The sequence below is a fragment of the Fusarium fujikuroi genome, chromosome FFUJ_chr09, assembly GCF_900079805.1.
Source record: "Fusarium fujikuroi IMI 58289 draft genome, chromosome FFUJ_chr09".
In the NCBI taxonomy this organism is placed as follows: domain Eukaryota; kingdom Fungi; phylum Ascomycota; class Sordariomycetes; order Hypocreales; family Nectriaceae; genus Fusarium; species Fusarium fujikuroi.
This window is the reverse complement of record NC_036630.1, coordinates 1042076-1054168: the sequence shown is the minus strand read 5'-3', so window position 1 is coordinate 1054168 and position 12093 is coordinate 1042076. Positions and strand designations below refer to the sequence as shown.

At 47.1% G+C, this 12093-nt stretch overlaps 4 protein-coding genes; all 4 read left to right on the top strand.

The window, feature by feature from the left end:
• Positions 1–71: 71 nt before the first annotated feature.
• Positions 72–749, top strand: FFUJ_09829 (uncharacterized protein; the record flags this gene model as incomplete). Its single annotated transcript, XM_023568225.1, has 1 exon — positions 72–749. The coding sequence occupies one exon, from the start codon at positions 72–74 to the stop codon at positions 747–749; it is 678 nt and encodes a 225-aa protein (XP_023436133.1).
• Positions 750–1469: 720 nt separating this feature from the next.
• FFUJ_09830 (uncharacterized protein) lies at positions 1470–2980 on the top strand (the record flags this gene model as incomplete). XM_023568224.1 has 3 exons in its annotated part: positions 1470–2211; positions 2261–2470; positions 2517–2980. 3 exons carry the CDS (start codon positions 1470–1472, stop codon positions 2978–2980), a joined length of 1416 nt encoding a protein of 471 aa, XP_023436132.1.
• Positions 2981–5140: 2160 nt separating this feature from the next.
• FFUJ_09831 (uncharacterized protein) lies at positions 5141–5923 on the top strand (the record flags this gene model as incomplete). Its single annotated transcript, XM_023568223.1, has 1 exon — positions 5141–5923. The coding sequence occupies one exon, from the start codon at positions 5141–5143 to the stop codon at positions 5921–5923; it is 783 nt and encodes a 260-aa protein (XP_023436187.1).
• Positions 5924–9886: 3963 nt separating this feature from the next.
• On the top strand, positions 9887–11867 carry FFUJ_09832 (uncharacterized protein; the record flags this gene model as incomplete). XM_023568222.1 has 2 exons in its annotated part: positions 9887–10516; positions 10590–11867. The coding sequence occupies 2 exons, from the start codon at positions 9887–9889 to the stop codon at positions 11865–11867; spliced, it is 1908 nt and encodes a 635-aa protein (XP_023436186.1).
• Between the last annotated feature and the right edge of the window lie 226 nt (positions 11868–12093).

The following is a 12093-nucleotide window of genomic DNA, read 5'->3' as shown; positions in this document are numbered from 1 at the left end:
CAGTTGCACTTGTACACTGTCGCTGAGACTGATAGAAACTATCCCGGAAAGACAAATTCGATATTTCAGCCATGCCGCCGAAACCAGTCAGGGCGTCTCCGACGCATTTCGTATGCATCCCCCTGGCTGGGCCGCAGCTTGCTAGAAGCTTGGCTGCCTTCCGCACAGAAGTCACGAATCCTTCTGGCTTTGGTGTTCCACCGACTGCAGTGCGTCCACCCGGCACGATGCATCTGACACTCGGTGTTATGAGCCTCAAGGACGAGGGCGTTGAGCAGGCCAGCGAGGTGTTGAAGAGTTTGAAGTTGAAGGAGTACCTTGCAAGTGCTAGGGCTGGGATGACATCGACTGAAGAGGGGCTTTCGATAACTCTAAAGGGCTTACATGCTTTTCAGAATGCCGAGAAGACTTCGGTACTGTATGCGCCACCCGTTGATACTAAGGGAATTCTGCAGAAGTTCTGTGAACAGATCAAGGCTGCATTTCAGGAAGCTGGACTGATGGCCAAGGAGGACAGGCCATTGGTACTCCACGCAACTGTGGTCAATACAATCTATGTCAAAGATGGTCGCGGGAGACGACGAGAGAAGTTGACGCTCGATGCCAGGGACATTGTCAGTTCATATGATGACTATTTCTGGTTGGAGGACATGCCCCTCGACAAGGTCACGCTGTGTCGAATGGGGGCAAAGAAGATTGAGGGGACAGACGACGAAGCTTATGAGGTAGTGGCTGAGGTCGGGTTCTAATCCTGAAGCCTGGAGACTGCGTGGGCATCTTGAGGCGAATACTGCTTCGGAGGTCTTGGCCTGAGAAGCCTAGACATGATTTTTTATTAGGCAGCTGGATAGCGACAGGAGCGAGAAATAGTCAGATGAAGCAACCAGTCAGATGAGCAGAGTTTTCATTAGGTTGACGCTTGAATCATCTTGATATTTGATTACGGATTACCAACCATGTATCATGATGCTTAAAGGCTGACAGAGCGGTAATGGACCACATACATAGCATTGTCGAATCAAGGCAGTAAATACAAGCTCCGAGATAACATAGAGGCTCCTTTCACTGACTGCCTAGAATCTGCTGTAAATTAATGTTTCAAACTTATATTAATCCGTGCCATCGTAAAACTCGAACTATCCCATTCATCTCACTTCATATCAGTGATCCGGGGTCTGATACTGGGTTCGCGACAAACCGAATTAGCGCACCTTCAGTGGGCGGCCGCCTAGAAATCTAATCAAACTCTCGCCTCTAGGCATCAAAATACGGAACCAAACCTAACGTCATCTCTTCAACATAACACTTACGCAAATCTCGAGCATTGCGATCCTATACAGCACTTGATGCCAGCGACAATGCGGAACCAGCACCGCCTGGCCTCGGACCCCACGACCTGACGATCCTCTGCAGTGGAGGGCTATACATCCGATCTTACCTTGTAGCAAAAGCTCCGCCTCGTTAGCACAATGAACACTTCTGAAAAGCGCCGTCCAGGGTCCGGCACCTCACCTGCCCATACCTTGCGTACCGGCGCCTCGAGCAACAATCGAAATAGCATGCCTGCTATGCCTCCCCGAGCTGCCATGGCCTCCAATGCCAACGCGAACCCCGAAGAGACACTTGACACCACCGGCGGTGCCCCGCTCAAAGAGAAGGAGAACGCAGTGACAGGCAGTGGGAGCACAAAGGAAAAGGACCGTGACAAGGAGCGCAAAGAAAGGAGAGAAAAGAGGGAGAAGAAAGAGAGGGAACGGGAACTTGAGGCTGCGCTGAAAGAGAAGGATGAGAGGATTGCGTATCTGGAGAAGGAGATGGGCATCATGGAACGAGAGTTCCATCGCGAATTGGATAAGCTGAGCCAGAACGAAAGCGAAACAGCCACATTCTGGCAAGCGAAGCATAGCGCCTTGAACCAGCAATACTTACGGACGGATACTGAATTACGACTGTTACGTGCTGAGGTTGAGGTTAGAGAAGGCGAACGGGAAGAGCTTCGAGAGGGCTGGGAGGTTCTGCGACGAGAGCTCAAGGAGCGAGATGACGAGATTCGAGGTCTCAGGGGACAAGTGCGTGGTCTGAAAGAGTGGGTAAGTAATAGCACAAGGACAGATGGGCAAGAATGCGATGAGGTGTTTGGTGATGGAATGGCAAGGTTAGGCAATGGATTGCAGAATTGGGTTATTGTGAACTTTCGCAAGGCCAAGATAAGTAAGTTATCTTCTCATTGAGGGCACCGCTGAAGTACTGACATGTACAGACCTGGAGGCCCTGGATGAAGCAACGTTGGCGGAGGTCAACGATCTTGTGCCTATGTACGAGGAGCTTGCATCTACACACAAGGTTTACCTCTTGCAGTCTATTGTGTCAAAGATATTAGTCGAGATGGTCTTTGACGCCTACTTTGTCGGTCTATCAGAAGAGCAAACACAACAGTTTCGGCAGCTGGAAAAGCTCATTTCTTCATACGGTGTGTAGTTCACCACTCATAAAGGTCAGTCGCTAACCTTTTGCAGCCGATTCCGATGAAGCCATTAACCAATGGCGCTCCTCTACCCTTTCACTTCTCCGACGAGATGGCTCGTCTCTCAAGGAATCAACATCATCCGTCACAGAAGCTATCCTAAGCAGAATAACCCGTATTCTCGACGCCCTTTGTGGCACATCACCGTCCGAGGCTCGAGATAGTGGGCTACGAGTTCTTGTCAACAACTCAATCGAGCTCGCGCGCCTTGTCGCTGTTCAAAAAGCCGTCCTACGTGTAAACATGCCCACCGTTTTACCACATCAAAGGGTCGTGTTTGAGTCAGAGACAATGGAAGACTTGGGTGGTGAGGATGAAGAGTCTCTGACCGGGAGGGAGATCTGTTGTGTTGCTTTTCCTGGAGTGATAAAGCATGGCGATGAGCATGGTGGGCATCTGCAATATCGCAATGTGATTCTGAAGGCAAGGGTGCTGTGTAGTCCTGAAGAAGGTTGACAGCACTACCTTGCTTTCATCTTATCAAGCCAAGGCCTCGACGACGGCCTTGGTTGCTGGGCGATCTATAGTCCATTACTGGCATTTGCATATATACTCTTGCATCTAACATTTCGGCAAGGTCGCATTCCACGCATCATACTATCAGAGGCGGCTCTCGCCGCCTATATACAGGATCTTTTGAAGAGATCTATTACAGTTGACCGACAGGAGTCGGTCTTTAGGGATAGATTACTATATTAATGAATTACGAATATTATTGTCATAAACTTGCCCTGGCCAATGATCGCCTAATTAGAGGTCCGGAGCGAAGTGGTATGGTTACACGAGATAACGATCATCGATCATGTCAAAGTATCCTGAAGATGCACCTTGGTGAAGAGAGATGGTCTTGGTCAGGAAGATAAAAAGGTTGGAGCAATTAATTCTATAACAGGACCATTTTCCCAAAGCATTGCTGAATTTCATAAATCCATCGTAAGCTTCTGCTGAGCTCAGGCACGATACTTGGGGGATAAGTCGAGGTGTGTCTGTATTAGTAGTATCAACGTTGGCTTATGATTAGACAACTTGGAACATGCCACCATCGCATTGCATTCCTCGTTCGGCATCTCTCCCAGGACACTTTTCCTCAGGGAGCAAGAAAATGTAGGCCCTTAATATAGGGTGTCAAAATAAACTCAGCAAAAGGTATCCTAAGCTTAGTAAAGATACCTTGAACTTATACTAAATTACCTAAATCTTTTCATCATTTAGGATCAAGGTCCTGAGTTTTCTTCCCCCCCCCTAGACTTGTCTACCCTACCCACATAGGGCTGATATCCGCTTCGGCAATGCATGCCAACTCATGCGTTCATGTTACCTGCATTCACTTCACGGTTGATTAAGTTCGGTATGGGGAATTGGAATAGGATATTCGTATGGCAGCCTGCTTGGCGTGGAGATGTCTCAGAGCGGCATGTCGCATTGGCGGTTATCATGGTTGTTTGACTCATAATGGAAAGCATGCTTTGTATCGAGATGGTGATAAACCGGGTATTAAGCTGTCGGTGCGTCTGTGTCGAGAGCTGTTGATAGAATCGATGAAGGGCTCCTCGCCAATTCCTAGATGTGTGATCTGATATTAGACTGAAGCCGAGCTTATTTTCAATTTCTGTCTATCGTCAGCTTCATTGCGTGAAGCGCAATCTCCAACGTAATTAGAATTGTGCATATGGTGATGTCCCCATGCCATGGGTGAGACTGTCAGACGGGTATTCTGATGGACAAGGGTATATCCTCCTTAACCTGCCAAGCGTCAAAGAGCTTAAGAGTCACCTCGACACCATCTGATTTACGTACCTTGTCTTGAGCCTCAATTTTGGGGGAGTTTGTGTTTCCCCGCGCTCCAGTTTCCTCCAGAAATAGCATCACAACTATTCCAAAGGCCGTTTTGCCAACACACATCGAACTCATTGTCCCTTTCCAGGATCATGGACTGCAAAGGCGATGAAGCCATTGATTGTCTCTGTCTTCAAGCGACCCGTGAATTGATGTCACTCACACTCTGCGTAGTAAACCCATCACTGGTGCCCACGTCGTTGGCAACCAAGACGCCCTCACCTCCAATTGGTCGCTCTGCCTGCAATTATGCCGACTATCTTCGGCTTCGCCCGAGGCGTGTGTCATTCTGTGACAATGGCATGCTTGGACATGGTTCTCTGCATGCACTGAAGCCATGCACGGCTGCACTGCGTTCCCAATGATTTCAGCGTGTTATCGTTCATCACGTTGCTGATGTGTTTGAAGGGTGATAACGAATAGGAAGCATCATTGACCGATGGATGGTTCATATGAGGTTGTCGACGGGCCGGTCCTTCGAGGGAGAGGGTGTTCGTGCTGACGCTCAAACTTGGCATGTTGAGTTAAGGTTAAGAAGCTCGAGTTTCCGCTTTCTTTTGTTCTTCACTGTTCATCCTTCCTCTACTTGCCCTTGTCACAACAGATCGAAGGCACTGCATCCCATTTCCTATCGTCCATTCCCGTTTGTCCATGCCAGTCACTACTCGTGTTAGCATCTCAACACAAACTTGACAAACGTGTATCTCCATCACAAACAGCTCCCACACTCTTCTAGGCTAGTTGACCATACTTTTTACCATCGCTGTCTTCCTCGTGAAAATGGGGGACCTGGCCACTGATATAAATGGCTTCATAAGTCAGCATAACGCGATGAGAGGACAACGTCATACACGAGATACTATCCCTGCCATGATCCCAAGTTACTATGCCCCAAGCTTGATGCTCTCAGAAAGAGATAACAATGGAACTCCTACTCAAAGCATCAGCATGTCAACCGCCAGCAGCTCGACATTCATATCTTCCTGCTTTGACAGGCCGACTCCCCAAACCTCTTCGGTGTACACGGAACCTCCCCCAGCTGCATCTCTACCGGAATCGCAGCCATATGTGACTCCGTCATTACTCACATGCGAGTTCCTCGGCTTCGGGGACTGCGATGTTGTGTTCGACTTGAACGATGAATCCCGCTGGATTGCACACATTGCGAGCTTCCACCTTTGCAGCATCTTCCCAACGGTGTGTATCTGCTGGTTCTGTGACCGTACATTCACAGCATCCTCCCACAACCAAGCAGATGCTGAGATTAGCTATCGGAAGCGCATGCATCATATTGCAAAGCACTTTCGCAACGGTCTTTCGGGGCGGCAGATGCGTCCAGATTTCTTCCTTCTTGATCACTTATACCAGAACCGGCTGATCAAGGAAGATATGTATCAGAGAGCAAGAGACTATCACGAAGCCTCTCAGGTCCAAATTCAGAACCTGTACCCTGCAGGCTGGAGGCCAGATCACCATCAGGAGCCGGCGGTGGTGGAAGCCAGTCGGTCAAGGCATAGGGGGTCGTCAACCCGAAATCGTGCGCCGCAGGGTTACTATCGCTGAGTGGAGAGTCTCGTCACTCGACGATGCCTTTGGTGCCTCTAAACCCTCCAATATCGTGGCCCTAAGCATGGCTAAGTATCATGAAATGACCTGAGGTTGTGTATGGCATTTTTCTTTTCTTCTTGTGCTCTCGTTGGTTGACTTGTGATATTGCGAGGAGGTTTTTGTCGTCCCGTTATCTGCCCAGAGCATCAGCTTGGAACATTAGCTTTTTGGAATAGTTTCTTGTGAACATGAGATCGCAGATCAGAATGGGAGAGTTCTGCAGCTAGAGATAAACAAACATTCGTTGTTTGGGTGCGAGGATGTTGATGGCTCGTGGGGATCAGGACCATGTTATACCGAGCATATGCTTGTTTTGATAGTGGCGGGTGAAGGCAGATATTTGTAACTCAACTCCACACAAGAACATTAGTTGAATGAGTAACATTGAAAATGAAAACAAATGTGAAAAGGAGTCGTGAACTAGGCAGTGAAGATGCGTGAATGAGCGTGGCGATGCCTTCCCACACTATGATTGGACTAGAGTGAGCAAGAGTCACCACTTACACGAGTTCACATGCAAAGGCCTATGCCCAGGTTCGAGTATAATCTATTGATAGTGGTGTCATAAATGAAAGTAAATTGTTATATTTATTTGCGACATAATTGTGACAAGAATGTCCCCGTGTTTTATTCAGTCATTGTGCTCGCCTCACACTTCCACAGGGTAGGACGCGTTTGGCTGGCCTCATTCATGGCTTATGCTGGTGTCCGAGCATAGCCTCACAAGTTCACAATCAAGGCGAGGTAAGAAGACCGAGGACTTTATTTTCTAAGTGATGTAAAGTCTTAGGTAAGTTTAGTATACCTTTGTGAGTCTTTAGACCAGTTTGGTTTTACACCCTGGGATAACATCAGAGGGTTTCTTGCTCAGTGGGCATAACTTAGCAGAGACCCCAAGCCCGTGTTTGAAAAGTATGTGATACCGAAATATATGTCTGAGTTTAGAAAATTCAAGGACTATCGGCGTGCACATTGAGGCCTTCTTGAAAGTGCATGCGTGAGGTGTTGATGTGAAACACGGTGTTATTGTGCGAGGATTTTTGAATGGCTGGACTTGGGAGTAATGTAAATTTCGCATTCTGGAGCCTATATTCTTTCTGATCTGAACGTCATTCTGGGCACCTCCGAAGTTTCCCTGTGTCTGGGATGGAGGTCTCGGCTACGCGTTCATGTACGACGTGAAGTGGAAGAGATCCCTACCTATTTATGAAAGCCCCAGGATTGTTTCTGCCCAGAAATATGTTGAGAAACGATGAATGATGAAAAGGTTAAACAAAAAACTGAACATAAATAGACTATTGCAAGGTGACATCTCGAGTCCTACCAGAGACTCAGGCGGTCTGGCTCTTCATAAAAGAAAGACCGATTTCTGAGTTATGCCTGGTATCTATGTGAAGCTTAAGGTTCCGAGAGTATGATATTTTATTTCAGAGAAGTATTGTTCACGTATCGGCCATGAAGACGCGATATAAAAATGCCTCACCGAAAAATGCTTGTTGGTATATTAGGCGATCTCTTTAAGAAATTGCCAAAAACGACGAGGGGTAAAGAAAGAGGGAGTCGAGAAGCGCAGTTCACCATCTAACTCGCTCTTTCCTGTGTTGCGTTCCGGCAAAAACACCAAAAGTGTATCGTGAGATTGGGGTATATGAAGTTATCTTATTTTTCTGTTACATAACGTCAGACAACGTGTCCGAGTGGTTAAGGAGTTAGACTTGAACTTTAAGATCAGATATCTAATGGCTTCGGCCTCGTAGGTTCGAATCTAAAACACCAAAAGTGTATCGTGAGATTGGGGTATATCAGATTATTTTGTTTTTCTGTTACATAACGTCAGACAACGTGTCCGAGTGGGGCTTGTGGGGACCATTATGCATGATCTGGAGGGGGCCAAACTGACTCTGGAGCGATGCCCATTTGTTTCGGTAGAGGTATGGGCCTGAAATCTTGCGAAGCTGATCATACATTTCATACCCTGTTTATTTATCTAGTGTATACCTACCAGCGCTGTTGTTTTTTTCTGCTTTTAAATAGCTATTTTATTTAAAAAGTTGGTTTATTTTATGTATTGTGGCGTTGAGGTATACACTAGACAAACTTACATGGGTTTACGTTCTGTTAGTGACGTCCGGGTCAAACGGTCGATCGTGGAGTAAGGTTAAAGTATGGGGCATGCGCCAACCTTAACATATCTCAAGTTGATGACCGCGGTCTTCATTGTGTCAAGATCGTCAATTTATTTATGCAAATGGGGTTTTCGTGTATAGCAGAAAGTTTTTTTTTATTAAGTTGCATTCGCTTAAGCAGTTTAAAGAAATTCTTAAAGGCATGAGTCGTACGGAACATCCCACTTCTCTACCGTAAGCACCACATCTCGCTGGTCAAGAGGAATTGTCGCTTGCATTGGGTAGCAACAAGTAGAAATTAACATACTTACGTGATTACTAAACCAGGGCTCAGTCACAGTTCCTTCATATCGCGAGTGATTTGCGGTAAAAACCACATTGAGGGACGGATCAACGGTGATGAATCTGAGAGTCTATACGACACTTTTCTAACGTTGATGAATTTGCTCTGCGAATACTTTAATACCCACACATCGACAAAAGTAGTGCCTCCTATATGATGAAGATAAGCAAGTTTGCGTCTTCGCAGACCAGACAAGTTCGAGCAATAAGTTTTAGAGAGACGACGATACGAAGATAATTCTAATAAATTCAAAAGCTCGAAACAATGGACTTAGAATATATTGTATAGTGTTATGTACCTATGATCCTGTTAGTCCTGATCACTCGAACAAGCCGCCTTATTGGTGCCTGATCATGCATGTGTATCCATGAAAGATGATTTGATTAAGCACATAAGGGATCCGGTATTTCCATTCTGCACTTACTTAAGGTAACTGAACTGCAATACGCTTGACCACATGTTGCGCCAGTCTGGTCTAATTCGATAAAGGTCGTCTCACACCTGATTGTCCCCCATTTCAAGTTACCAATTGTCTCCAGAGTTGACCCGTTCGCCCGCGTTCTCGAGACTTCGTGTAGTACATTATGGATGCTGGTGCCCTTATTACACCGCCTTCATCTACATGATCTCATTGTCCAGATACCTCAGGTAGCTACCTCCTACGGAATGATGTCAAGACTCCCGTCCCGTGCTTCACCACTGTAGAAAGGTTAGTGCCTAGGTAGATAGTACCTACCTAGTATAAAAATGGAATGCTTGACTCTAGGGAAAGACTGCCGTCTTGAATCCAACTTTCCCTCAAGAGCACATGCACTTCGCATTAGACATCTACCCAAGAGGACCTTGCTCCTTCTGAACACGCCTGTCCCACCAGGGAAGGAAATCTGTTTCGCCCCAGAAGGTGAAGGTTGTGAGAAGACGAGTTTGTGGATGAGATATGCCTACATCTAATCAAGAAGCACTGAGCTACTTGCTGGGCGAGATATTCTCTGAGTCAAGGTTGTGCCCGTATCTGATGCCAAGTTACATCGTGATTGTTAATGTAAAAGAGCGAATGCAACATAAACGATCTTAGTTGACTTTGTATCAATATAGTGGCTCTCCCTATCCATGAAATACCAGAAAGGGATGGGGTACGGGGTTGGTATCAATCATCCAGCCTGGAACAATCCTTGTTACCAGATACCTCCCAAGACGGAATTAGAGATTATACCTAGCGTCAAGATCGTGCCTAGCTCCTGATGAAAATGAATGTAAGTCGGGAAAGAGCAATCTCAAAACACTCAGGAGGATCTCGTTGAACGGGAAGGAGGATCTCGCTGAGCGGGAAGGGGGATCATATGTTTTCAAGTGAATTCCATGAATCTTCGTTTCTTCTCAATCCAACATCATCGTGCTCAAACAGATCATCAAACTCAAGACTTCTTCACTTTCTTTCGATTGCTCAAAATGCCCCGAGTCAAAGTGTTGCGATCTGGCCGCGAAATACTGGTCCCTGACCAGCCTTCGCAAGAGGATACGTCCTCGGCTGCAACAGCGTTAGGCACACTGTCTAACAATGGCATTGAGTCAGATGAAGAAGAAAGATCTGTGACCCCAGCCCCTGTAGATGCTGGAAATGGTGCTAACGTGGACTTCCCAGATTTAGCCCAGCACATGCTGGGCACTATCCAGGATATAGTCCGCGACATGGGACTCGATAAAGGGTCTACAACATACAAGGCATTTGCGATGGACAATATTGCAGATGGAACATACAAGGGGAAGCTATCAAGCTTTCTCGCCAAGAACCACCCAGAGCCAGAACGGTCACTTGTTCCTGTTGGCGCATTCGCTTCCAACAATGAACGATCAACCTGGGATACACATTGCCCAAAGATTGATGGTCTTTGGGGGAAATATGTACAGTCAGTCGAGCCATTACTTGGCGACGACTATGACCTTTCCTGGCTATGTAAGCCGTCTGGTCCTTTGGTTGCGCGTCTTCTTGTGCTCTGGCACTATCCCACAATCAATACACCAAACAAGACCTTCTCGCATTCAATGGACCAGGGTAATCCATCCCTCAGGTCACAAAAGGTAATAACTCTTCTAAGTCTTTTTAGATACTTTATATTTCCTCTCGTTATGTTCCTGCTAACACAGCTTCTAGTACAAGATTGGTCTACCAGACGACGTCCGCACCCAGGATGTCAATCCCATTCGAGTGCCGTACAGCCATGGCGTGAAGCCTGAATGGGAAAAGCAATTCAACAACTGGGATCAGATCGAGCGCCTCAACTACAAATTCACTGTAGCGACATGCCTCGACGTCCCTTTTGTCCTTGTCCTCGGCAAACAACCATTCGAGGTCCTCAAGTTGGCTCACCGAAGCCGACAATGGACTCTTCAAGCCTTGGACATAAAATTAAAGGCCGAGCATCAGATGTTCCAACAGCCACTTCGCGTCTACCTCTCCGTCAGCCCTGGCGGTAATGTCAAGCAAGTGGTTATAAGGTGCTTTCATGCTGAGTACGCCTTTTACACCCCCAAATTAGTCCACGGTGCAATGATGGACTTCATGTGGAATCTGGCCTGTGAGATCGCGGGTGTGTCGGTTCACAACTCGACATACTTCTCCTTCAAGGTCAACAGCAACAGTGGCAGAATCTTCGATTCAGCTAAATCTGAGATGAAGATCAACGCCACGTCCATGCTCCACCAGTTATGGAAACGCGAGCTGGAGTCTGATCGGCAAATCACCATGGAAGAAGTTGAGATATACTTTGCTTCCAAGATTGCCGCCGTTCCAGGCCTTCGACAATCCATCGAGGATTGCGCACAACAGGGCGAATCACTCTTGTCACCCATGTGGAAATTGTCAAGAGACCGTGGGGCAGAAACTCTGCGCGACCGAAACCAGAAGCGCAATCAGCTTCTACCGCCGCCAAAGGCTCCAGCCCGTAAACGGTTGAAGAACGAAAACAATGATGGCGGACAGTCTAAAAAGGCTTCGCATTCTTGGCAGATGTCAACCGCTGGCCAAGCAGCCTTAGCTGGGCAAGCAAAGGGCCGCCAAACTATAGCTAACAGGATGGAAGCCAAGTATCAAGCACTCTTGAATCTCCATCAAATACGGCAGCTTGAAATTGCCCGAGTCAGTGGGACTCTGACAGGGTCGCAAAGTCAGGCAATGACACGCCTGAATGCAATCAAGCGTTACCATGATAGCGATGACCGAAATAACCTTACCAATTCCTTGGCAAGGTATACGATCTTTTATCATCCAATTAAATACCCTAGGGGTGTTCGTTTTGAGGGCGACGGAGGTCCACCACAAGAAGTTGACCCTTATGCCAATCAAGATCATCCTGCCTGTGTTATTCTACTGGGTAGCCGTCTCCTTCGCACCAGTGAGCAAAAGAATGCTCTGGCTGGGCCGGAGACATAGGTATGTACGCATTCCGCACTCATACACTGTTGTGAGGAAGTAGGAAAACGAGCCTCATTCTTTATGTTTGGGAAAGTCTTATGCCTTGTCATAAGAATTGCCTCATCTTCGGATGAGAAAGATCTCCATGCCCTCTGGGAAGGAGATATTGCCTGTTGCTCTTGAGCTTCAGAAAGATCTTGGACTCTCACGAGAAAGAGATATCCTCAGTGCGATTCTATCTTTA